At 43.6% G+C, this 27,213-nt stretch overlaps 1 protein-coding gene across 3 annotated transcripts in view; it reads right to left on the minus strand.

Annotated features, from left to right (window-relative positions):
- Positions 1-27,213, minus strand: part of LOC147032688 (uncharacterized) — a 150,096-nt gene that overhangs the window by 26,196 nt on the left and 96,687 nt on the right. For all 3 annotated transcript variants that reach the window (XM_085870500.1, XM_085870502.1, XM_085870501.1), the window contains 5 exons: positions 26,372-26,459; positions 24,546-24,652; positions 20,103-20,268; positions 19,846-19,871; positions 9,723-10,215 (listed from right to left, as the gene is read on the minus strand). In XM_085870500.1, coding sequence (XP_085726626.1) covers positions 9,723-10,215; positions 19,846-19,871; positions 20,103-20,268; positions 24,546-24,652; positions 26,372-26,459 — 880 coding nt within the window. The remainder of the gene's footprint in view (positions 1-9,722; positions 10,216-19,845; positions 19,872-20,102; positions 20,269-24,545; positions 24,653-26,371; positions 26,460-27,213) is intronic.

Raw genomic sequence — 27,213 nt, forward strand, 5'->3', positions numbered from 1 at the left:
AGTTTGAATGTAAAATTTAAATTCATGTTTTGCTTCATGCATATTTATTCTCCGCCCATGTGTGGAGTCATCTCCGCTGCAGAAAGCGGACTCTTCCCCGGTCTGAAGCGTTGTGTGGTTTTGTACAAAATGAGGGTTTTTCACTGATGCATTTGTGGTATCTTAAATTAAAGAAAACGTGATTTGAAACTTGAAACTCTGCAAGTGTTGGTTCAAATGCCTGGAGCATTCTTATTCAAGAATTGGGTCACACTGGCCATTGCAGGATACGGGGGAGGGGGTGATGGTGATCTCGCTGCTTAAAGCCACAGCCACAAATGGAAATCTGTGCAACATGAGCTCTGTGTAAAGGCATATTGTCATGAAGGAGGAGCACACACTTAGTCAAACATCCCTTGGCGTTTTGATGAACTTGGACTTGATGGACTGCTGCAATTTTAGCATGAGGCTGGCATAAAATTCCCTTACTAATGTAGCATTTTGAGGCATTTTTCAGATACCCTTGGCATTCCACGAAATCGAGGCCATGATTTTGCTGTCTGAGGGTTGAGTGTGAAATTTCTTCAAGGGAGAGTGGGGGGAGGGGGTAGGTGGTGGGAGAGGATGAGATAGTTTTTGTTTCCATTGCAGTTTCAGCAGCCCAGAGGTGAACACATGTTTAGTCACAATTTACTAGTCAATTACGGAGAGCCAGCTGCATCTGAATTGAACATTATGAGAAGATCAAAACATTATGCCATTATGCAAAACATTATGATTTCAATGCATCGACTGGAGATGAAAGGGATGGTTTTGAGACATGTGTTGGTCCCCATTGGTCTGGAACTGTGAACCAGAATAGCACTAAGTTCCTTGACTTCGCAAGAAGTCATGGAGTCAGGGTGGCTGGTTCATGGTTTCAGCACCCACAAGCTCATTGCTGGACTTGGTATTTCAATGCTGGTGGTGTGGCAAAGGAGATTGACCATGTGCTCATTGATGGTCGCTGGAGAATGATCCAGAACTGCAGGGTCTACCGGAGTGCTTTGTACCTCAATACCAACCACAGGCTTGTGGCAACTCAGAAGTTGCAGCTTAAATCCTGGAGAATGGTACCATCCCAGCCGAGGATGGATGTTGGCAAGCTCAAGGATGAGAGGGTAGCTGAGGAGTTTGCGAACAGGCTGACTGGGGATTTGGGGGGGGGGCGGTCTGGGTGCTTTAGGGAATCCTGAAGAGTTGTGGCATGCCTTCCAACCACTGTCCTTGATGTTGCCGGTGAATGTCTTGGAACTCACCATAGGGCGAAGAAGAATTTTGTCTCTCAAGGGACAGTGGATATCATTGAACAAAGTCGCAGGGCCAGGCTGAATGGCAGAGCTGAGCTGTTCAGGGAGCTGAAGCATAAAACTGGACATGCACTAAGGGTGGACAAGGAGCGTGAGGAATCTGTGAGGGGGTACAGTATCATCTGTGGTCAAGTGATTCTCGTCCTGCTTACAGGGGAATTTGTGCATTGCATTTCTCTGAGCCCGTTCCTTGGTGTACTGCAGTTAGAGCGGAGGGTGGTGGACTCTTGACAGAGGAGTCCGAAGTGAAGGCCCGCTGGGCCGATTACTTTGAGCGGCTGCACCAGGCTGATCCACCAGATGCCAAGTTGGACATCAGGGGTGTTGCTCTCCCTATTGCTGACTCTCCAATCAACTGTGATACACATTAGTTTGTGGAAACACAGGCTGCAGTGAACCGGGTGATATGGGGTAAAGCTCCAGGGATCTGTGCTATCCATGCAGAACTTCTCAAGGCTGGTGGAAATGATGTACTCATGTCGTTGCATGCAATTCCATGCTCTGCCTGGAACACAGGCATCATCCCAACTGATTGGAAGAGGGGCCTTGTTGTCCCTCTCTGGAAAGGGAAGGGTGATCGCCAGGACAGCAACAACTACTGAGGGGTGACGCTGCTCTCAGTGGCATGAAGATCTTTGCTCGGAAAATTGTTGATGGGTTTCGCCACCATCTGCTTGAGACTCCAGAGCAGTCAGACTTTACACCAAAGAGGTCAACGATTGACGGTATCCTTGCTCTTCGGGTCCTCATCGAATGCAGACGAGTAACGGCAGGGGCTGCCAGCATCCTATGTTGATCTCTGCAAAGCGTTCGATTCAGTGAATTGGGATGCCCTCTGAAGGATTCTTAGTTTTTGTGGGGTGCCAACAAAACTGATCAATCTGACGTCTGAGCTGTACTCTGGAACTGAGATTGCTGTGAGATGTGGTGATTCCATCTCTGACTTATTAACCTCCGCCATCGAAGATCGGAGGTTACTGTTTTCACCCCTTTCTGTTTGTTTGTTTGTTTGTTTGTGAACAGTATTACGGAAAAACTCCTCGACGGATTTCGACGAAACCTGGTGGGGGGGGGGGTTTAGGTATGGTCCAAGGATCATGCCATTAGACTTTGGACTTGGACCAAAATCCAATATGGCCGCTATGGCGGCCATTTTGAAAAAACATTTAATTTTTTTTTTTTGCATTTATGCATGTTTTAAGTGATTTCCAACGCCCCCCCCCCAAAAAAAAATTGTTAGAGAGAAAAAAAAAATTTGCAACTTTTTTTTTCAACAAAATTTCGATTTTTTTTTGCATTTCTACATGTTATAAGTGATTTCCAACAAAAAACATACCAAAACTATAATTGCGGCTGATTTTGGAACTTCAGGTGGATATACCCACGTAAAATCAATTTCTGTCTCAAGGAATCTAGTTATGACAAATGAATTGAGTATCTTCTTCTTCTTCTTCTTCTTCTTCTTTCGGCTGCTCCCGTTAAGGGTCGCCACAGCGGATCATCCGGATGATCCGCATCGTGATTTGGCACATGTTTTACGCCGGATGCCCTTCCTGATGCAACCCTGGTCACCTCTTACGACACAGAGATATGGTATGCCTATTTTAACCGGGGTATACACCGGCCCAGTATACTGGTACTCATTTCGCTGACCTCGGGATGACAGGCTGAGTCAACCCCCTGGTGTATTAATTCAGTGGCCCAACGGGGCTTGAACTCAGGACCTTTTGGATCCCAAGCTGCTGCCCTAACCACTGCGCTAACACCAGGCTAAATGTAAAAGAGGGAGGCTAAACTAAACACCAGGCTAAACACCAGGCTGAGTATGTAAAAGTAAAAGGGAAAGTTGCAAACTATAACTCTGTGAGCACTGTTGACATCAAATTGAATGAATAGGATATCAGGTTCACTTGAGTGACCCAGCAGTATTGGCGGCGGAGGTTTTGCACTCCACCGAGTGCTCCCCCTCGAGTTTCTAGTTGTTGCTGGAGTTTGTCAGGGGTGTGTACTGGCTCGCACACTTTTCAGCGCTTGTACTGACTGGATTCTAGGGAGGATGTCAGAGAGATCAAGCTGCGTTGCATCATTTGGGAATGTCAAGATCTCTGACCTTGATTTCGCAGATGATGCAGTCATCTTTGTGGAAATTCTATACATCCTTTTGGGGGCCCTCAAGGTGCTGAATGAGGAGTCAGAGCCGCTGGGATTACGGGTTTCCTGAGTCAAAACTAAGATCCAGGCTTTCAATGACATCTTGGATGCTGCTATCCTGTATGTATCTGTTTGTAGCAAGGATGTTGAGGTCACGGAGAGATTTATTTACCTCGGCAGTGATATTCATGTCTCTGTTGGCTGTGAGCCAAAGGTCAATTGACGTCTGGGTTTGGCCTGAGGAGTCATGGATTCATTGGATCATGGGGTATGGCGCTGCCGGTACCCGTGCAGGAGGACGAAAGTCCGAGTCTTCAGGTCCTTGGTGCTTCCAGTCTTGCTCTTCGGATGTGAGACTTGGACTCTGACCAAGGATCTGAGATGGCAACTTAATTCCTTTGGTACCAGGTCTCTTCGGAGAATCCTTGGTTTTCACTGGTCGGACGTTGTTTCCAACAAGCAGTTGCTGAGAGAGACTGAAATGAGATTTGTTACCTGCATAGTCCGTGAGCATAATCTGTGGCTGTATGGACACGTGTCTCATTTTCCTTATGCTGATCCTGCTCAACAGATTCTCTCAGCGAGGGAGCCTCATGAGTGGAGGAGGCCAATGGGCCGACGACATGCTTCATGGCTACATCAGGTTGATCAGCATGTCAAGGAGATGGAGTTGGGCCAGGCATATGCCTGGGCGATGGCCAGATGGAGGCCCCTGGAGTACCGGTGGAAAGTGGACGCAGCGAAGCGCTGTTATGGCGTATGACCTGACCTGACCTGACCTGAACTTGATCTCATTCAATGCAGAGATCCATCCCATATAGTCCTTAGTTTCCATACCCTTCTTTCCACACCTATGATACACTGAATCATGTGGTGAGGCAGTTGCTTTGAAACAACTTGGCTTCTCTTTCTGTAAGTTATATCCGACCAAAGGCAATCTCAGATCATTCCACAAAGCCCGCAACAACTGTATCCACTCTCAGGATAGCCAGAATACTACACCCGTCTCACATTAAGATTGAACTTTCAATCTTGTGTCCCTCCTCAAAAACCTGATGGCACCTTGTTCAGTCTGTCTCTGGTGTATGCTCTCCCTCCATTCCTTCTCTCACTTACAATGGTACTACTCTGCTCGTGAGAAGGCCAAATGCCTCATTTCTGTGTTTGCTTCCAAATCTTGTGTCCCCAACCCATCGCCCTTTGTACCCACCCTTCCCAGATGTACCCAACTGCCCCTTGACTCTGTCTTTTTCACCTGAGAAGTTGAAGAAGTTTCTGGCAACCAGACTGATTCTGAAACTGGGTCGGACGGCATCAGCTCATGTGTCCTAAAATCCTGCTCTACTGTTCTTGCATATTCTCTTTCTGCTCTTTTCACACTATAATTTGTCCTTGATAATGCCTAGTGCCTGGTGTTGCTACATGCTTGGTTTTGGCTTAATGGTTCGGGTGGTGGGCTTGGGATTCGAGAGTCCCGAGTTCAAATCCTGTTTGGCTGTTTAAATATACCAGGTAGGGTTGACTCAGCTTGTCATCCTTCTGAGGTCAGCAAAATGAGGAGCAGCTTGCTGGGATGATATAGCTATTTGAGTATCCTGTGTCAGAGTGGCGACCTGTCCAGGATTGGAACCCCAGCAAATAAACTGCTTCGGCAGCACCGACGCTCTGCACAGTGTATGGTCCCATTGGATGGATGCATTTGCCCTTGGTCACCTTCCATCTGCTTGGAAGTCAGCAAACATCACCGCATTACATAAACAAGGCACAAAAAGTTTCCCCTCAACTCCAGACCCATCAGCTTAACGCTAATCATCAGCAAGATCATGGAATCCATCATCGCTGTTGAAATAAAATCCTTCCTTTTCTAAAATTGTCTCATCTCAGATCATCAATTCAGAATCATTCAGAATCAATTCAGAATTCAGACCAGGTCATTCTACCTTGGACATGATGCTTCTACTCTGCCAACAATGGATGGAGGCCCTGAATGTCAGACATGAGATCAGGGCCGTCTCTCCAGATATATCTCATGCTTTCTTTCAATACAGTATGACACTTTGCTTTGCTCTCCAAACTCTTTGCCTATGACATCCAAGGCAAGCTCCACTCTTGAGTCACTAACTTCCTCCACTCTTGTAGTCAACATGTGCTTCTCACCAGAATCTTCGAATCTCTTCTTCCTGTCAAGGCTGGAGTGCCCCAAGGCAGTGTTCTGGGCCCAGTCCTTTTCTTAATCTGTATTAATGATCTCTCTGAATCTCTGGAAAAAAAATCCTTTTTCTCTTTGCTGATGACTCCACCCTCTGCCATGACATCCCTCATCCTACAGCCTGGCAAGCTGCAGCCTCTTCCCTCTCTTCAGACCTGGATAGAATCACAATCTGGTCAACCACTTGGATTACATCTTTCAATCCCAAAAAAATCTCACACTCATTCTCTCTCCAAAACGACCGTCTGGCAAACCCTCCCATCTTCTTGCCTAACAATCATTTTGAAGATGGTCAGTTACTGAAACTGTTGGGTCTCACGATCATCTATGGTCTTTCTTTGGCAAACTGCATTTCTAAGTTGGCCTACAATGCTGGTTGCAAACTGGGCATCCATCCTCCATCATGAAACGTCCTTCCTTGGCACTCCTGAACTCTTATCCAGCTACAATGCCTTCATCTGCAGCTTGATGGAGTACTGCTCTCCCCTCTGGACTAGCGCTCCTGCCTCACAACTTGCTCAGCTTGAAGCCATGGAAACCAAGGTCTTTAAGATGATTGGGATCTCCCACAATGAAGCTGAGTATATGGGCCTATCAACTTCCCATCGTGAAATCGTTGGTGGTCTCTTTGTCTTCTACCACCTCCTTTCTGGTCTTGCACTCTCTACTCTTTCCATGCTTCCTCCCCTCCCCAACCCAGTTTTCTACAGGGTGCACATTGCCTGTCAGTAACCCCTTTATGATGAAACTCGTAAAATCCAGAATCAGTGTACACCTTCACTCAATTGTTCCTCCTTTTGTCCCACCTGTGGAACCAATTTCCACATTCTCTTAAACCATGATCATTTCCATCCCAATTAACTCTCCTCAAGCTGATCCCTTTCCAAATTTCTAGTTTTGTCCTTCCTGAGGGGTTTCTTCTGTATCCTTCTTGTCCATCCCATGTATCCTCTCTTACCCATCATCATTACCTGCATTCCTTGATTGTCTGCCTCCATTTATTTTGTCTGTCAACCGGACTGTTGGGTGTCCCACCCCCCTCTCTTTCTGCTATTCCTTTTGTTCTGTTGCATCCTGATCTGTTCTGTGGTCTAGCTCTTCCAGGAGCATTGACTTTGTGTACAAAAAGGTGTTCTTGGATGGTGAAAACACTGCCTTGAGAAATTCCAAGTTCTGTGAATATTTTGGTGACCTTAATAAATGGTGATCCTCCACCAATATTGCCGCGATCTGGGTGAAAGATTGTAGCTTGCATCTTCCGTCCGTCTTGACCTTGGGCTATCTGTAAATGACTCGCAAAAATCATTAAAGTCAGCTGCCCTTTTGGCTGGGACACAACTTTGCCATACATCTATGGATTTCTTTGCAGCTGGCATCCTCCTTCAAAAATAATTGATGACGCTTCGCTGCTCGATTTTAGTAAGATCCATGATAGTATCATGTGGCAGACTTCTGTATTATACTCTGAAAAAAAACACACAATGTAAGACATGAAAATAATGGAAAATAACAAGCATGCATAGAAGTTTTTAGCAAAATATCACAGTTCTAGCATGCCAACGCCACACTGCTGGAACTCAACACTCCTCCTGTGGGCATCAAATCACAACATCTACACAAGGGGCCATTTGCACATTCATGGTAATGAGCTGTACCATACTCTTTTTACAGAGCATTGGTGCTGCTGAAGCAGTTTCTTGACATGGGTTATGCTGGGTGGTTTGCCATTGTCTTCCCAGCAATCAGGGCAGGAATTTGCAATTTGTTCAGGGTGCCGAAGTTAGCTCGCCTACTCTTTGCAAAGGACACAGTGGGATCTTCAACGTCCAGCAATTAATGCCGACAGATGGGACAACAGGTTTAACGTCCATCCGAGGGACGGTACACACATCCATGCATTGCCCTGCCTGCAAAACACCAGGACGACAGTTAATAACTGGGCTGAGATTTGAATCCAGGCTCGACAGCTCAGAGGTGAGTGCACATACATCTAAGCTATCCTGCCAGCCTACTTGCACATTAAAGGTCCCATGACACCCAAAAGTACTGAAATTTCAGATATATATGTCCTATAGTTTTTCATCGTGATTTCAGATCTGACAATATTTTTTCACAATACTCATTCTGTAAAATTAAAAAAAAAAAAAACCTCTTCGGGAACGCCCCTAAAAATTCTGCCGAAAGGGGCGTAACCCACATGGCGTCAACTGCAGTTTGACAAAGGCTGCACATAAATTACTCGGGTTGGTGGTCTACGTGATTCTATTGGCTTTCAGTGTGTTTCCACATTCAATTGGTCGACTCAATCGCTTCGTTCATTTCTGCTTTAAAAAAATCGAACATTTGGTTTGAATAATGGATGACATGGACTTTGATTTGTCTGGTAGCGACAGTGAGTGTGAGAGAAATGAAGGATTTTGGTCTGAATCAGATGGAGAATTGTCGGATAACATGGTCGCGGGAGGTGAAGTTCAGGCAGCTGGAAATGAAATACGGCCTTAGCAGTTCGAGCCCGAAGCAGGACAAGCAGAGGAAACTGGCGATGAAATGCCCGGAGTTCATGATGATCGGGAGGACATCGAAGGAAGACTTGGCAATAACAACTGGTTAGACTAAATCCTATTCGTAATTCAATAATGTAAATTCGACTTGCATACTGCTCGATATCAGAAATATTTTAGTGAGGTGACGTGACCAGCGCAGCGCAGCGGACATGTTTCTCCGTGGCGAATGAATCACAAGCAAGGCCAGCCCATGTCATCAGCCGTATCTCTCCGCGCATAAAATGAAGCAATCTCGCTGTCCGGATACGATGAAAACTAGTGTGCAGAACACTCCTTGTGACACAATTGTCTAGAGTAGTCTGATAAATCTGACGTTCTGTTGCATTTTTATTTATTTTATTCTTACTGTCATCATGTAGCGCCAGTAGAAAACAATGAAGAAAAGAGAATAATAAAAGAAAGCTACAGCACATCAGATTTATCGGCCCAGTCGGACGGATGACGGATTTATCGGACTAGTCTAGACTCTAGAGATCTCGATTCAATCCACTCTGTGCGAGTTTCTGCATGTGATGTCAATGCTGCGCTTCGCTGAAGTCAACTTTTTTGAGGGGCGGGGCATAGCAAGTTGTGAAAAGCACTAGAAATGTTCGAAATATTGGTCTAATTATCCCATTTTTGATGAATAAAATAAAAACATGGGTGATTTCTTTTCTAAAATGGTCAAGTTAATATATAAATAACCAGAAAGTTTTGGGTGTCATGGGACTTTTAGATATGCAAAAATATAGTGAAATTCCTCTTTCCCATCTCCCATTTTTTTTATCTGTAAATTCCACTCCTCCTCCTCCTCTTCCCCTTCCTTTCTTCAAATATCTTCTCTCACCTTTCCCATGTGTGTTGAGTTTTCCATATAGATTGCAAATAAGTTCGGAGGGGAGAGGTTAAAGTCACAAAACTAAATTAAAGAAGGGGGTTGTAGATGAACCAGACAGCTGACATCTTCTTCTTCTTCTTCTTTCGGCTGTTCCCATTCGGGGTCGCCACAGCGGATCATCCGTATGATCCGCATAGTGATTTGGCACATGTTTTACGCTGGATGCCCTTCCTGACGCAACCCTGGTCACCTCTTACGACACAGGGATATGGTACACCTATTTTAACCGGGGTATACACTGGCCCAGTATACTGGTACTCATTTCGCCGACCTCGGAAGGATGACAGGCTGAGTGAACCCCCTGGTGTATTAATTCAGTGGCTCAACGGGGATTGAACTCAGGACCTTTTGGATCCCAAGCCGCTGCCCTAACCACTGCGCCAACACCAGGCTTCACCAGAACCAGACAGCTGACATATAGGCATCTATTTTATACAATGACTTAAAATAAGGACATGTAAGACAGGTGAGCAGGGGGAATGTTTCAAACTTTTGATGAAGAAGGCTTTTCAGTTAGATTAGGGAAAACAAATTCGATGAATAGAGAAAAGGAGAGGGGGGTGATCAAATAAAAGTGACAATTGGCATCTTACGTTCATCCACAGTCATTTCTTCATCCACACCAGAGTCTCTGGATGACTCTACTGGTGGCCGAGGTTCTTGAAGATCCTGTGATCCGTTCAGAACTGTGTCAACCAATTCCATTTGACCACTTTGCATTCTTAGCTCATTTGTAGCATGCCACTTTTGTAATGTAGTGGCGAGGGCTGGCCGAGTCTCAGAACTTGAACCTCCACATTCTCCCATTGGCATGCTGTGAGCCGTTCCATCATCTGAAAAGTCTTTTCCATCTTCCACTTCATTGCAATGCTCATCCATGTCCGGATTTTTTTCACTCTGTCCATCACAAGCCGCACTCCAGAAGGAAGATGACTTGGGTGCCTCATGAGCAGTCTGAGTGTCATGGGCAATGTCAGTCTCATGCTCCATGCCCTGGATATCTTGCATCCTGAGAGACAGTAATTCGGCTTGTCGCTTCTGCTTTTTCTTCATCTTCTTTTTCTTGTTCTTTGACATTTTCCCCACCTGTTAGGGAAATAAAGACATTTCCAAGTGTGGTGCTGCTCTATCTTCTCTGTGCAAATAATTTGTGACAACAGTGCTTCGGACATTTCGTAAAACCGTCCTCTGCTGTTACTCATGCATGTATAGATAGACATGTACTTCTCGAGAGACCTGATAATTATAGCAGACTCCCATTAGGATAAAATAGATGATGTGAATTTTGATGAGCCCAAGAGCTATATGAAATACCATTATCCACTATGTTTAATACAATTAGCATTCGTTTGATTATGTTAATTCAGCTGCATTTGAATCAACATCGTTTGGCTCGGTCCAGTTGATGATGGTTGGCTGTTCACATGTTGATCTACTCCCTTTTGTTTGGAACGATACAATTGGCTTGTATCTGACAAATGCCCAAGATTTCTTTGGTCCAATTCCAGAATTTTTTGCTGGGAAGTTAAACTTTTTCATTGTACACATTGGGTTTTTCCATTTCATGGGAACTTGTATTATGTGCCGTTTTTGGGGTACTGCAGCATCATAACAACCTTACTGATGTCAATGTCTATGATTTTATTTCTTAACTGCAGTTTTTGAATTTGCAGCATTGTGTGTTTGTGCTTTTGATAGTGCATCATTTATTTGAGGTTTCTCTGAAAATTTGAAGATGCCATATGCTGTGTGTGGTCTGTGTAATTTCAATAATAGGTGCCCAGTGGTTTTCATGTGTGATCGCGAAGCAAATTTTGCTTCCACTTTCATTAATGTTTGGGTTATTCAAAATAGCTGACGTAATATGCTGTGTTCAGTTTGCTGATATGAATCTCATAAGCCAGTCACATAAATAAAGCAATTAAGTGAATTTCTTGCTATTGTTAGTGAATACATATTGGCCTGGGATTATCTATATATTAAAGTAGCCGGATTTCTCCGTTTGTTTCTCTCTATCTGCCCATTGGTTGGACAGTTGGCCTGACTCCACCCACAATTGTAACCTGACAATCACCATTTTGGTTGCTACTTGAAGGCCTCAGGCTTCAGGCTGCTCGTGCACATTTGAAGACTGAACAATGAGTCTTCTAGCTATAACAAGAATAGTCAGCATGTGTGAGTGTGTGTGTGTGTGTGTGTCTCCACCATAACTGCAAAACCATGGAACCTAGTGGCCTGAAACTTTGCATGCATACAAAGGGAACTCCAAGGGAGTGCATGAATTAAAATTGGGTGTTTGGGTAAATTCAAACACCCCTTTTGAAGATAATGAATGTATACCTCCACGAAAGGCTTATCTTCGGTGAGCTCAACTTCACCGCACAGGTGTCTTAGCCGCCACTTTGATTCGGCCTATCCAAACATATACCTTGCCTTGCAAACACTATCTAATCTCAAGGGCTAATTAAAGTCCATAATCAAAATATTATTTCGGATTTGAAAAGTGTATCTCGTGGACTAAATAAGCGTCAAAATCTGGAGTGAAATCTGAAAATTTTAACAAATTAGGGATTATTATAACTAAGTGTATTTATTTCAGAAAAGCATTAAACTTAACTTTTTTTGACTGTTTGGACAATTATATGGAGTGAAAAAAAGATCAAGGAATGTGCAGAAAGTGGAATTTCATCGAGTGCAACAAAAATAACCAGCGGGATCGTCACGCAATCGTCAAGCTTCTTTTGCAAGCCATGGTGATACAGTTCACAGGGGGTCCTTTTTCAGCAGTTATGTAAGTCGTTTGCTTTTTTCACCTTTTTGTGCAATCTGCTTTCATTTTCAAATATTAACATAAATATATTAATGTCTACCTATATTCTAAAAAAAACTTCCAACGTCGAATCGAACCTCGTGTTCCAAACTCTGCCATGTTCGTTCAAGCTGACAAGGCATAGACTGACATTTTAGATGCCCTCTGTGGGAATTGAATTTCACGAGAATGCCACATTTAAGGAACTATGTTTAAAGGTAAGCCTTTGTGGTTCTTGTTTTCATGGACTTTATCCATGTCGAACTTTGTACAAAACCGCAATGGAACTTGGGACAGGCCGTGTTTGCCGAGGTCACAATAGTCGTTCATTCGGGACTGTTACCTGATACTGTATATATATGTGTGTGTGTGTGTGTGTGTGTGTGTGTGTGTGTGTGTGTGTGTGTGTGTGTGTGTGTGTGTGTGTGTGTGTGTGTGTGTATATATATATATATATATATATATATATATATATATATATATATATATATATATATATATATATATATATATATATATATATATATATATATATACATATACTCGCAGGGTACCCGTCGAAGATGGGTGATGTCACTGAACTGGACGTTCATTTTCACCCCTGAATTTCATGAAAGATAAGCATCAGTTCACCACAAAAATTACATTAAGCCCCCTTCCAGATAGTAAAGTAAATACCTGCCAATTGTCCGGAGGCTACGATGTGATATGGCGCCGCAAATTGGTACCAAAATTTGACATTTCTGTCTATATGTATAGATATGTATATAAAAATCGGAGCATGTGGAGTGTGCACTCTGCCAATCCCCATTGGAAACAGTCCGACACCAAAACGTCACCTCCAACACAGAGGCCTTGGCCCATTGACTGTCGGACAGAAAAAGATGACATGGTCAACATCAGGTAAATGTCAAACAGAGCCATCGATCAAGATTTTGGGCTTATTTGCCCTCATCAGGATGGCATACCGATAAATATCACCTCCAACTTCTGTGTTGGTGGTGACGCTTTGGTGAAGGACTGTGTCCAATGGGGATCGGCGGAGTGCTCGTCACACCCCACATGTTTTGATTTTCCCACCGATCACATCATGTGCCTTCTGGTTGAATGGTTTGCATTAGCAGGAACAATTGTCTGGGTGGCAGACAGATGGTTGTTCTGTGTGGATGATGCGGTTTTACCGTGTGAGAGAGACAATCCACAGCAATGCTCACCACAACAGTCAGGAGGTGCGTGTGTGTGTGTGTGTGTGTGTGTGTGTGTGTGTGTGTGTGTGTGTGTGTGTGTGTGTGTGTGTGTGTGTGTGTGTGTGTGTGTGTGTGTGTGTGTGTGTGTAAGCACACATACATATTGTTATCGATTTGAGAATCCGGTCTGATGAATGCATCCACACATCCAGGTCCTTTGACAGTTATTTCCTTAAATGCATGTCCAGATTAGCCCCATCCCCATGTTTAGTGGAATTTTAAATGTGGTGCATTGAGAAGGGTAAAGAATAGATCCCCTCTCTTATGGGAAGTTTTTTTCTTTACGACAGACAGATTTTTGAACATGTTTCTTTCACGAGCGCCGATGCCCGCCTTTTTTTTCAGCTACGTTTACACACATTTCTTTCACGGACGCCGAGACCCGCCCTTTTCCGAGAGCACGGGTTGTCATGGTAACGGTGTGCAAGTGGGGCGGAGTGAGCTGGGGGGACTCTGTGCCCACTGAGATGGGCCGCAGATATAAAAAGTATAGGTCTGTTCTGAAGTGAGGAAGCGAGCGAGTGAGCGTGTGGGTGTCTGACCAGCGCCAAAAACAAGACAATTCGTCAGTCAGTTTGTCCTTTCCAGTGCTTGAGAAAGCGAGCATGTGGGTGTGTGCAGCTCCGACAATGAGTGAGGCGTGGGTCAGTCACCAACGGATCATGTGGGTCATTGTCAGAGCAGAAGGAAGCAAATCTTCCAGGACAACCTTGTACGTGGCTTGATTCATGAGTCCTTCACAAAGACAAATCTGCCCGATTCCAGCCTTGCTGAAGCACCCCCAGATCATCACCGATCCTCCACCAAATTTCACAGTGGGTGCGAGACACTGTGGCTTGTAAGCCTCTCCAGGTCTCCGTCTGACCATTAGATGACCAGATGTAGGGCCAAGCTGAAAATTGGACTCATCAGAGAAGATGACCTTACTCCAGTCCTCTACGGTCCAATCCTTATGGTCTTTTGCAAACATCAGCCTGGCTCTTCTTTGCTTCTCATTGATGAAGGGCTTTTTTCTAGCTTTGCACGACTTCAGCCCTGCCCCTAGGAGCCTGTTTTGAACCGTCCTCGCCATGCACTTCACCCCAGCTGCCGTTTGCCATTCTTTTTGTTGGTCACTTGATGTCATCCTACGGTTGTTGAGTGACATTCGAATGAAATGGCAGTCATCCCGGTCAGTGGAAAGTCGTTTTCGCCCTCTGCCCGTCTGTAGCTTTGTTGTCCCCAATGTCTGCTGCTTGACCTTGTTCTTATGAACCGCCGTCTTTGAAATTTTAAGGATGGAAGCAACGTAACGCTCACTGTATCCCTCTGCCAGTAAAGCCAGACTTGAACCCTTCTTTTCCTCACTCAAAACTTTTATTTTCAACTCTTTTGGCATGGTCAATAGTTATTTTTTTGATTCCAATTACTTTTGAGGTACTACGAGCACTGTTTTTGCCATCCAGCTGGTCCTATTGCAAGAGTATAGTGATGACCACAGCAGTGGTTTTCATACTTTTCCTTGTTAAATAAGATTCGGTTCAGGTGATCACCTAATCAGTACCTCACTAAATAGAATGAGGTGTGCCTGTGTTGGAATTCAACAGACACTGGAATGGAATGGCTGCCATACATGTAGAGATGCTGATTGAAATTATTTTTGGAGTGGTCTCTTATTTTTTTCTAGAGCTGTGTATGTATGTATGTATGTATATATATATATATATATATATATATATATATATATATATATATATATATATATATATATATATATATATATATATATTCTTCAGGTTGTTGGGGTAGATTGAGGAATTTCATTGGAAAGATAGGATTGTATCGCGTTGATTGATCTGTGGACATGAAGGAGATATCTCGATGCAAATTAAGTATGGAAACTGTGAGCTTAAGTGTTACTTGTCAACACACAGGAGGTGGTGCTGTGTTAATAACACGGTAGGGTCGAAGACTAATTTCTCCCAATATGTGATTATCACCGTGACCTTTTCCTACATTTTTGAATATATAAAACTGGCGATAAAAAGATACAACGTTTGAACAATAACAACACCAACATTAACAGAAACCGAGCATGAGAAGCCCCGCCTCCAATGGTGACAGCGGGCAATGTCATGCCCCCGATGACGTGACATGACGTGAGTGAGGAGATGGCGGGAGGAAGAGAAGAGCATTACGGTTGCTTCTCGACAGGATGAACAAGGCTGCATGATTCTCATGTTCGTGCTGTGTGAATTTGTAGCATGCTGAGCAAGATGCTGGCGTTGACTGTTCGTCTGAGCTGTGAAGTGTGTACGTTTCTGAGAAGGGAAGGAGAGCGTGCCTCGTGGCCTGATCACGGGGTCTCAGAAACTGTCTCGTCGTGTGGGCGATTTTTGTGAACAGACCAGGTGCAAGAGAGGAACGGTCGGCATATTTGCTTGTGAAAACAAGCCACACCGCAGTTCGTGAGTCTCGACGTCAAGTGCTGTCTCCGAATTGCCTTCTGTGCATTTCCCGCCACAAGAGACGACGCGGTTCGATTGTCAATTCCAAAAAGATCACTTCTGGATCCGAAGCGAAGTGCCGGGAGAAAGGGAGCATTTTTCTTTTATTTACTCTTTTCTCCTTGTCCGTTGTTGTGTCTGAGTGCGTAGGCGCCTCAAATAGGAAATTAGATTTAGTTTACGTCACATTCTGTTTTTATTATCACACCTTGAATTATTACGATTGTAAATATTTGATTTTTATTGAAAACCCGTATTGAAGTTGCTTGTGTCTGTGTTGTCCATTTGTCATGGGTAGAGTATAAACCCTTGTGCTACCGTCTTGGTGAATGCCTCTGGTACATCCTAACCTAACCGCTAACCACCCCCCGTGCGCTATAATCTCTAAGGAGCATGTGTTTACCTCCAAGGAAAACCACTCAGCTATCCAGGCTGGCTGGTGCTAACCACCCACACACCACAATTTGGGTCGGGGGATCAACTAACCCCCCCAGACCTGTGACTATACATATATACATATATATGACAGTTATTTCATTAATATGTGTATAGTTAGACCCTTCCCTCATGTCTAATTGGTCAAACAGGACAAGTGCGTTGTGTGGATCTCATAGTTAAGTCTGATTATATCCCTAACTTCATTCCTACTCTTTTTCTCTTATTCCTGAGATAAATCCAAGCAGTGGCCACCTGTAAAAACCGCGGCCACGCGTCTTCGCAAAAGTCAGCTCAAGCATCAACAGCACAATGGGACAGGTGCAGGAATGCCGTGCCCAGGGGAATAGAAAAACAAACAACCTCGTCCCCGCCGTACAGGACACACGCGGTGCGTTCTTTTCAATCTAAATCTCAATCTAATACTTCTATCAATACTCTTTTCAACCCGAATCTACATCTAATAATCCAATCTTTTCCTTTAATTTCTGACACAGATTGGGGTTGCCACCGCGCAAACTACCGCCATAATAAATAACCACATGCACAATAGCGGACCCATGCGCACTGTACAGGGCATGCATCGCACATCTCTTCATTCGGGTCTGCGCATGGGGTTACAATAACATCTTACCATCGGTCTTCGCTCACCACAACGGCCACAAATGTCTCCCGCGGATGGCAGACATCCTCCCGCATCTCCGCCTCAATACAGCTGCTACCAAGCAGAGGCATGCTGTACGGCCCGGATCGCTAGGGCCGCATGGCGTACGGACAAAGCAAGCACATTGACCAGCGCTAACCGCGAGTCGCCGGGGGTGCCCGGGCAGGCATGTGGGGCCGACGCGACCTCGGCCGGTTGCCGGGGCATGGCCCGGGAGTTCGGTGCAAGGCGATTCATATCACGGTGTTCGGAGCGAGACGAATCCGCAGCTCAGCTATGGCTTGCCGGATGCAAAATAAGGCCGCTTCTGGCCATCACGACTGGGCCGTGTACTGGCCGGGGCCCAAGCAGAGTGCCCGATTCAGGTGACTACATATCATTTCGGATAATCGCCCCTGCCCCGCACCAAATGGTCTATAAAAGAACGGGTCGCGGGGCCGTCTACGTTCCTATCTGCTATGCTAGCTCCTGCTCGTTCCGCTCTTCTCTCGTCTCCGCCTTCTTCACCGACTCACTGCTGACTCCGCCTTCTTCACCCCCTCATCGCTGACTCCACCCACCGACTCACTTGATCCTGTCTGCCACTCTGCCAACTCCACCCACCTGTCTCAGTCTCAACTGAGAAGCCTATTGATTCTGAGGTCAAAGGTCAAATTTCTAAAATCATCATTTTTCATCTGATTGACTTGAAATTTGAACAAGATTTGCATATTGTGTCACTGAATTTGGTAAGCAAATATTTTTGAGGTCAAACGGTCAAAGGTCAACTCAAGGTCAAACTTCTAAAATCATCAAATTTCATCTTATTAACCTGAGAATGAAGCAGCAATATTGTATAGTACATCGTTGAATTTGGAAACCAACTGTTTTTGAGGTCAAAAGGTAAAAGGTCATCTTCTAAAATTATCAATTTCAATCTGAAAAATAATCACTTTTCATCTGATCGACCTGATCTTTGATGAAGATTGTCAATTTTAATCTTAATGAAATGGACAATTTGATGTATCCATGGCAACCTTTGGAGAGGAGGTTGGGGGGGTGGATTTTGCAAGTGTTGTGCTCTGCGCAACGTCTTTTTCTTGTTTGTGAATAAAATATCTCAAAAAGTTGTGGACGGATTTGGCCGAAATTTTGTGGAGAGCTCGGGTATGTGACAAGGATGAAATGATTGGATTTTAGTGAAGATTCGAATCCGGATCTGGATCTGGATCTGAGAATATTTTAAGTGATTCTTCACCATTGAGAGGTAGGGCTAAAACGACATATAGCACGATATCTCAAAAAGTTGTGGACAGATTCGGACGAAACTTGGTGGGCAGGTTGGGTGTGTAACAAGGAATAATTGATTGGACTTTGGTGACGATCTGAATCCAGATCCAAGCATTTCAAAAGTGATTCTTCACCATTGAGTGACAGGGCTGAAACGATATATAGCAGGATATTTCAAAAAGCTATGGACGTATTTGGACGAAACTTGGTGGACGAGTTGGTTATGTGACAAGAACAGGCCGATTAAATTTTAGTTCAGGTCCAAATCCAGATCCAGCCTATCAGTGGGATACAAAACATAAACTAATCAGCCTGACTATGCACTCTACCGAGTGCCCTTCTAGTTTGATTTGTATAAATTTGTGTTGAAAATAGATAATTATTTTCAGGTTCTCATGTTGCAACTGCCGGGCAATGGCAACAGGTGTTTGATTCACTGCTCAAATTGTCCGTGTACATGTGCCAGTAGCTGGGGAGAGATGGTGTTGCAGTTTCGAGCGACGACTCTTTCTTCCGTTCAATCGTGGGGATGGCATCCCCTCTCAATTGTGATGGATAACCACAATATCTACCGATCTCTGTTCTTTCATAACGTGCTCTGTAAAATGTCCCTGGGACAAAAGTGAACATTTTCTCGGGCTGATCCACACTCGGGTGTTTCGGCCATTGGTGTCGCATGAACCCATCTCAGCTTGTATTACTACAACCACCAAGGATGCATCGACTCGGCGTGTTTTTAAGAAATTCGAAAATTATTCGCCATTTGAGTTAAATTGGACCGCAATGTAACCCGTAAACAACACAGAAGTGGCGCTCGTCTTCTTTGTGAGACGTCACGGCTAATGGTGAAGAAGAAGAATATGTTATCTTTTAATTGCAAAATTACCTACTTTATAAATCGGAAATCGCAACAAAAACACATCACATCTATTTTGTAGTGTATCAAGGGATAGATTAGCACCGAGGATGTCTGAGCATCTGGGTTCCGCTCTCAGACGCCATGGGATCTTTAACATCAACAAACTAATGCTGGTAATTTGGGCGCCCAGTTTAACGTCTATCCGAGTGACGTCTTGCCCGAGCTATCAAACACAAGAGGGTGACAGTTTATATCTGGATTGAGATTCATACTCAGGTGAGACTGCTCAGAGGTGAATGTGCATACCTTTCGGCTATCCTGCCAGCCCAATAAATTCATTAACTCCAATTAAGGCGTCTGATTATTTTAATGACAAATGGTCTGTGGGATGTATCCATTCACCTTCATGTTGGTCTGGTGGTATCAAATTATTATACAAGTTGATTTCAGTCTCTGCTGCTGTTTGTGATTATTTACAATCAGTCTCCGCTGTTTGCGCTTTCCTGCACCGATGAACCTGCCCGAGGCCTGGTGCCCAAAGTACAACAGATGCCTCCCATCATACCAATTTCTACCTGGCACAAGTAGAAACCTTTGCATTCAAGATGATAGGAAACTATATGATGATATCTGCAAAGATTTGAGAAAAATCTATCCCTCAGAGCATTCTTCCAAGGACCCTTTTAAATGTGTTCAAAAGGGACCAATGATAGGGGGTATGTGTGTGGTGTACACTGAGAAAAATATAACTTTGAGAAAAGAGATGGAACTGGGATACTCTGGAGAGTGAGAAGGAGAAATTGAAACGGTAGGAAAGGAAGGAAGTGAAGTACGAGTGAAGAAAGCTCAGGGGAGGTTTCCATGGCCAGAGTTCCACCATTTTTGCAAATGCAATGCTGTGTACAGATGTCGCCTTACTCCTCTACTCTGTCACAAGTAACACTCACCAGCCTATCCTGTGGGGCTGTACTCACTGTCAAGGAAAACAGGGAAAAGGGGAATAAAAAAAAAAGAAAAGTTAACAACTATAAAAAAGATAAGCTAACCTACAAAATTCTGGAAAAAAAAACAAAGAAGAGGAAAAGTGATATTTATTGAAAAGGCATAAGTATAGCACATCATGATCGAATGAGTGTATCTTGGTGAATGAAGACCAGATATGTTGTGGAGTGTGTGTGTGTTTTGGAACGGTGTTATAACTGACCTGCAGAGCCAGAGGGGGGCTGCACCCCAGCTTTTAGCCATTGTGCAGCATCCGCAGCAAGCTGACGCACATATGGCTCCTCCACGCACAACAAAATGTTTTCGGGCTTGACGTCTGTATGAATTATCTGACACTTGGTGTGTAGGTAGTTTAAGCCTTCAAGCACCTGATGGAATACCAGGCCAAAGGTAAAAATGTCAAGTTCAACCATCATACTGGCAGTGAATTTTCACGCTTTCTTGCGATGAATATTAAAAGTGTGAACAATACCTTGTTAATGTAGTCACGGAAAATAAATTGCACAAAAAAATATCAGCAAGAGAAAAAGATGCACACATCCACATATACACACTGCATTTACAATTTCAATCAAATGTTGATAAAATCCATTATGATGGCAAACATGAAAATGGAGGAGCCCGAAGACTTAACTCTTCCCCGAATCGATGTGCCGTCCAGGTGCTGGTTCCATTTTGTGGATGACAAGCTCATGACAACATGGTGTAATTATGTTGCTATGTTGCACGGTACTGTCATTGGTGTCTTTCCAAAGGTCAAGTTCCCCACAGAGGAGGAAAACGATCATTTGTTGGCATTTCCATACACCCTGCTGATGGGGGATCCACAGAAACTTTATTTAAAGGAAGCCAACCCAACCGGTCTTCTTTATCTCTGCCCTGCTGACGGTGCAGAAGTGGTTTGCAATTCATTGTAAGATTGACAGCAGGAGAACTACTGTTTAAACAGAAAATGCGCCAAAGGAAATCTGGCATCAGGAAAGCCTTATGGCCATTAATAGGTACAGTGCCTTAAGAAAGTATTCACACCCCTTGATTTTTTTTCACATTTTGTTGTGTTACAGCCTGAATTTAAAATGGATTCAATTAAAAAAAAAATTGCCGCTGATTTACACAAAATACCCCCCGTTAATGGCAAAGTGAAAACATGTTTTTTACAAATTAATTGAAAATGAAAAGCTGAAATGTCTTGCATCAATAAGAATTCATCCCGTAGGAAATGACGCTCCAAATTGAGCTGAGGTACATCTGATTTCCTTTGTTCATCCTTGAGATGTGTCTATAACTTCATTAGAGTTCAACTGTGGCCAACGAAATCGATTAGACATGATTTAGAAAGAAACACACCTTTCTATATAAAGTCCCACAGTTGACTGTGCATGTCAGAGCAGAAACTCCACCATGAAGTCCAAGGAACTGTCCATAGAACTCCGAGATATAATTGTGATGAGGCATAGATCTGGGGAAGGGTATAAAACAATTTCTAGAGTGTTGAAAGTTTCCAAGAGCACAGTGAGCTCCATCATGAGGAAATGGAAAGAATATGGAATGACCCAGACTCTTCCTAGAGCTGGCTGTCTGACCAAACTGAGCAACTGGGCAAAAAGGACCTTCGTCAGGAAGGTGAGCAAGAACCCAATGACCAATCTGACTGAACTACAGAGTTCCTTGTCTGACATGGAAGTACCTGTCAGAAGGACAACAATCTCTGCAGCGCTTCACAAATCTTGACTTCATGGGAGAGTGACCAGAGGGAAGCCACTCCTGAGAAAAAGGCACATGAAAGACTGAGAGCATGAGGCAAAAGATTGTGTGGTCTGATGAGACAAAAATTGAAGTCTTTGGTCTGATTGTAAAGTAGTACCTCTGGTGGAAATAGAGCACAGCTCATTACCCATCTCGCACCATCCCTACTGTGGAGCATAGTAGTAGCAGCATTATGCTATGGGGATGCTTTTCAGTGGCAGGGATAGGGAGACTTGTAAGTATAGAGGGAACAATGAATGGAGTCAAATATAGGCAAATCCTTGGGGAGAACCTGCTTCAGAGTACAAAAGACCTCAGACTGCGGTGAAGATTTACGTTCCAACAGGAAAATGACTCCAAACATAAAGCCAAAGCAACACTGGAATGGCTTCACAACAAGAACATGAAAGTCCTTGAGTGGCCCAGCCAAAGCCCAGACTGGAATTCCATTGAGAATCTGTGGAAACACTTGAAAATTGCCTGACGCTGTTCACCGACGCTTCCCATGCAACTTGACAGAGCTTGAGCAAATCTACAAGGAAGAATGGGAGGAAATCCCCAAATCCAGATGTACAAAGCTGATACAGACAGACATACCCAACAAGACTCGAAGCTGTAATCGCTGCCAAAAGCGCTTATACAAAGTATTGACTCAGAGGGCTGAATACTTATTGATTGATCCAAGACATTTCAGCTTTTCATTTTTAATTAATTTGTAAAAATTTCAAAAAACATGTTTTCACTTTGTCATGACAGGGTATTTTGTGTTGATTGGTGACAAAAAATTTAAATTTAATCTATTTTAAATTCAGGCCGTAACACAACAAAATGTGAAAAAAGTCGAGGGGTGTGAATACTTTCTGAAGGCACTGTAGGTAGTATTGCTGCATCCTGGCAGTAAGAGTCCCCTTAAGTTTGCGAGACCTGACTGAACTGGCCGAGGAGTCAGTCCGGATCCCTGTTTTACCCAGAACCCTAAACAGATTGGGAAACTGAAAAGAAATGGGTTTGGATGGGTGAACTGCAAATAAATGAGTGGTCTGAAATGTTGTTTTTTTTTTTGACTCGTTTTTGTTTTCGACAACGATTACAATTTCTCTGCAAAGTCCTTTTACAACAATTAAAATATTTCAACTGACCAATCACCCATATCATATATTTTGAGGTATGTGAAAGGCCAATAACTTAGTGATCAACACTGCAGGGTACGGAGCCCTAAGAGGAGCAGCTGCGTATAAACTAGAACAGCACTCAGTAGAGCACAAACGTCCGCCAAGCCGAACAGGTCACGTTTTGTATCCCACTGATAGGCCGGATCTGCATCCAGACCTTAACCAAAATCAAATCGGCTTGTTTTTGTCACCTACCCAACTCATCCACCAAGTTTAGTCATCCATCCACAACTTTTTGAAATATCATGCTATATATTGTTTTTGGCCCCATCTGAAGCCCCTGTCACACCTTGACGATTTAGCCAGCGTATGGCAACGTATCAAAATTGATCTAAAACGCTGGCGTACGCTGAATTATTGATGTTTTTTTTTCAGTTTTGGGCATATATTAACGAGTTGGACGTACGCATCATGTATTAGTAACATACACAGAACGTTTCGATAACTTATAGATAACTTATACCAACGAATGCTTAGCGTGTTGTCGGCGTTCACAACTTATGCCCAACGATAGTCTAACTTATGCATAGCGCGGCAGAGTATCGCCAACGATCACGTGGCGTAGCCTATTAAAAGGCTTCCGCTCGACGATTCAAATCATAACCGCACTCGACATCGAACTGTCAACATCACCGTCATGCCGAAGAAAAAAACAAAAACAAAAAAAAAACATTGAGTCTGGAACACTGACGGGTTCCTCCTGTGAACCCCATTTTTAAATACCAATTCCCCTAAACGCTGCCAATACGCCATTATACGGTAGCTGTGAGTTAGAAACACGTTCAGTAAGTTGTGGGGTCATCCGGAAGACGTCAAATACGTCTACATACGTCAATATGCGTTGGATACGTTACACATAGGTTCAAAGCACGTTACTCATAGGTTAGAAATAAGTTTCGGGTACGCTAAACATTACCTCGACGTGTTTTGACTTATGAGTAACTTACAAGTAACGTGTGTCGACGTGTGTCAACGATCGCGAAACGTGCCTACAACTTATGGCCAGCGTATGCGGAAGGTGTGAGTCATAGGCTGGCATACGTCGAAAAATTTTGAGCATGCACAAAATTTGTCGACGAGTTCGGCGTACTACGACGTGTGCCAGCGTGCTTCAGCGTGCTCTTAACGTATACAAAACTTACCCATAACGTATTCGATGTGTGCCAGCGTATTCGCCAAATTTTTCATACGTCGGCATACGCTGGCTAAAACGTCAAGGTGTGACAGCCCCTTGAAGAATGACCTCAAAAAAAATTAAAAATTCTCCGATCCAGATTCGGATCTTTACAAAAATTTAATCAATTAGGCCTTGTCACACACCCAAACTCTCCATCAAATTTTGGCTGAATCCATCCATTACGTTTTCAGATAACCTGCTCACAGACAGACAGACAGACAGACAGACAGGTGTGAAAACACAACCTTCATCCACTTTTGGAGACGGAGGTAAAAATTTCAGCAAAATATTAATTCATTTAAATATTGTCAGAAAAAGCAACCATTTGTTTCAATGAAAAAGTGCATTTTACTCAGAAAGCATGAAATGGACATCGAGTGCAGAAAAATTATTATTGACTTTCTTTTAAATTAAACATACACTCAAACCACAGACAACCAAAGTGTGACATACGTCAATAATGAATGCCAGTTTGTTTCTCTTTTTCTCTTTACAAGAACAAATACCAATTTTGTTTAAAAGTTTGGTGCATCCGAAAGAATAGTCTCACCTGTCTGATAATGTTTTTCACACATGTGATCGGTAGACCTTGATAGTTGGACTTGATAATCCATTTCAGCAAGTGGTGCCCCAGGACCTCAAACACCATGCAGACATCTGTACCGTGGAATATCAAGGAAGTGAAGTAGCAGGACTTTGCACAGTTCAGATTTGTAAACAATATCTTTCACTTTTGAGCTATGCTGACATGATAGCTCAGAAGTAGCATATTTACCTTTGAGCTGTCGATTCTTGGTTTGATTCTTAGCAGAATACGATCTGACTACAAACTGCCATCTTAATGCTCCACTGGTAGGACGCCGCATGTTGTGGTCCTTTCAAAAGGCATGTTAAAGGAGTTGTCCCTTCGATGGACATTGGAGGATCCTCCAGTATGTTTTGAAAATGGTCGTCCATTTCGTGTCAAATTTGTTGAGATTTAACCCAAAAGGATTTGATTTCCAAAGGAATACGATCCGATTATAAACAGCCGTCCCAGAGTGAGAAGACCACAACTATCATCGTAGAAGACCAAACAATGAAGCAAAGTGCACTGATATCCATTTGTGAGATTGAGAGGTCTTAGGAAAAATGGATACTTTCAATCTCAACAACAGGTCAGAGTCATCTCTCCAGACATCTCTTGAGCCTTCAATAGTGTCTGACACCCAGCCTTATTTCCAAGCTATCACCTAATGGTATCCACAGGACCCTCCTTCAATTGTTCAACCGACTCCGACTTCTACTATCACCTTATGGTATCCACAGGACCCTCCTTCAATTGTTACCTGGTTATATCAGTGAGTGAGTGGGTGTAAATGTGTGTTATATTCAACAACGAGTTGCTCTTGATGGCATTCTGTCTTATAGCCTTCTTCTTGAGGCCGGTGTATCCCAAGGAAGTGCTTTAGGGCCAATCTTATTATTGCAGAAGACTAAATTCCAGGGTCTGTTTCTTGCCGGTGGACTCTGTTTTATATTGCCTCACTTCTGGGCTCACTCACTCACTCACTCACTCACTTCACTCACCCTCTGTCCACTTCCAGTCCCGAGACGATAAATTTTTCCAGAAATTCATCCTTGGTCATTATCCTCTCCCAAATCCAAGGTGGATGCTCACCTTATTTCTTCATCCATCAATTCTCTCATCTGTGAAACCGACTCCCCAGATTTGTTGTGCATACTTCTCCCTCAAACTTTTTCCAAGAGTGCTGCCCTTCATTCATCTGATGCTTTCTCCCATAACCACCCCTGTTATGGTAGACCTTGATGCTCACTGACCCCCTTCTCTCTTTTTTATTTCCCTTTCTTCTTGCCACTTAACTACTCAACTTAAAAAAAAAAATACAAATCGAGGCTCATGAAAGATGGAGAACAACTATGATATGTCAATGTGTTATCTTCATCTGCATGTTCCCCTTCAACCCTCGATCAATGTATGAACTTGCTGCACTCAGTGATATAAAGTAGCTCCCCCATGAGCCTACACTTCTGAATTAAAAGTGACATCATTTGTGTACAAAATTGTGTATTTATGAATATGAATATGAGATGATTCATTATTGCTGCGGAAAATAGCCCTCGCTCTCCGTCAAGGAATATTCAATGTGCAGAAAAAAAGATTCTGCAGCTAATCACTGCATATGCAGCAGCAAGATATCAATTTAAATCACATTTTGTGGCATGTGGGGATTGGGACAAGTGATTCATCTTTGTGAAAAGCAGATTATCCAATGACCCATCCTGTCCTTCCCTCATGACGATTCGAGTTGCAATTATGACATATATTGTAGCTATTTCAGTCCGTGGGGTTTAACAAGAAAGCAAAAAGGATACGAGTGCCGTTAATACCACTGATTTTGAAGTCATCAAGCAGTTGCACAACTCTGCCTCGGTTAGGATCCGTGGGGTCACTGTCTCGCACCTGAACACACAAACCACAGTGTGTGTGTGTGTGTGTGTGTGTGTGTGTGTGTGTGTGTGTGTGTGTGTGTGTGTGTGTGTGTGTGTGTGTGTGTGTGTGTGTGTGTGTGTGTGTGTGTGTGTGTGTGCGTAGTGAGGTTAGAAAAAAAAAACAATGACCTTTTCTTTAAAACTTTGGGTGCAAACCTTTTCTTAAAGTTATATTAACATCAAAAGGCTGAATGCAAGACAGTTTGCCAAATAAATTCACGAGACAACTGGCCTGAGACGAATGTTAACTGGCTATCAGGATGGCCAAGAGGTACGCACACTCGCCTCCAAGCTGTCTAACCTGGGTTTGAATCCCGACCCAGCTATAAACTGTCATCCCGATATTTCACAGGCAGGATTATTCATCAGTGTGTGTGCCGTCCCTCAGATGGACATTAAACTGGTGACCCACCTGACGGTATTAGTTGGTGGATGTCAAAGATCTCACAATGTTCTTTGTGAAGAGGAGGCGAGCAATTGCTGACACCATGAACAAAAAATATTCAAAATTTCTGTCCTAATCTCATGTTCCCCACGCCCCAAAGGAAGGAAGTGCAAAAGGGTCGAACCCCAAATGGGGGGATGCTATACCCCTTAGCTGTGCATGCAGATTGGTAGTAGTAGTAGTAGTAGTAGTAGTAGTAGTAGTAGTAGTAGTAGTAGTGGTGAGGTTGCCTGGAGATGCCATGTGTCAGCCAAATATTCTGTTTTAAATTTAGACTTGT

The sequence above is a fragment of the Eptatretus burgeri genome, chromosome 2 (assembly GCF_056783735.1).
Source record: "Eptatretus burgeri isolate ZD-2024b chromosome 2, Ebu_testis_v1, whole genome shotgun sequence".
In the NCBI taxonomy this organism is placed as follows: domain Eukaryota; kingdom Metazoa; phylum Chordata; class Myxini; order Myxiniformes; family Myxinidae; genus Eptatretus; species Eptatretus burgeri.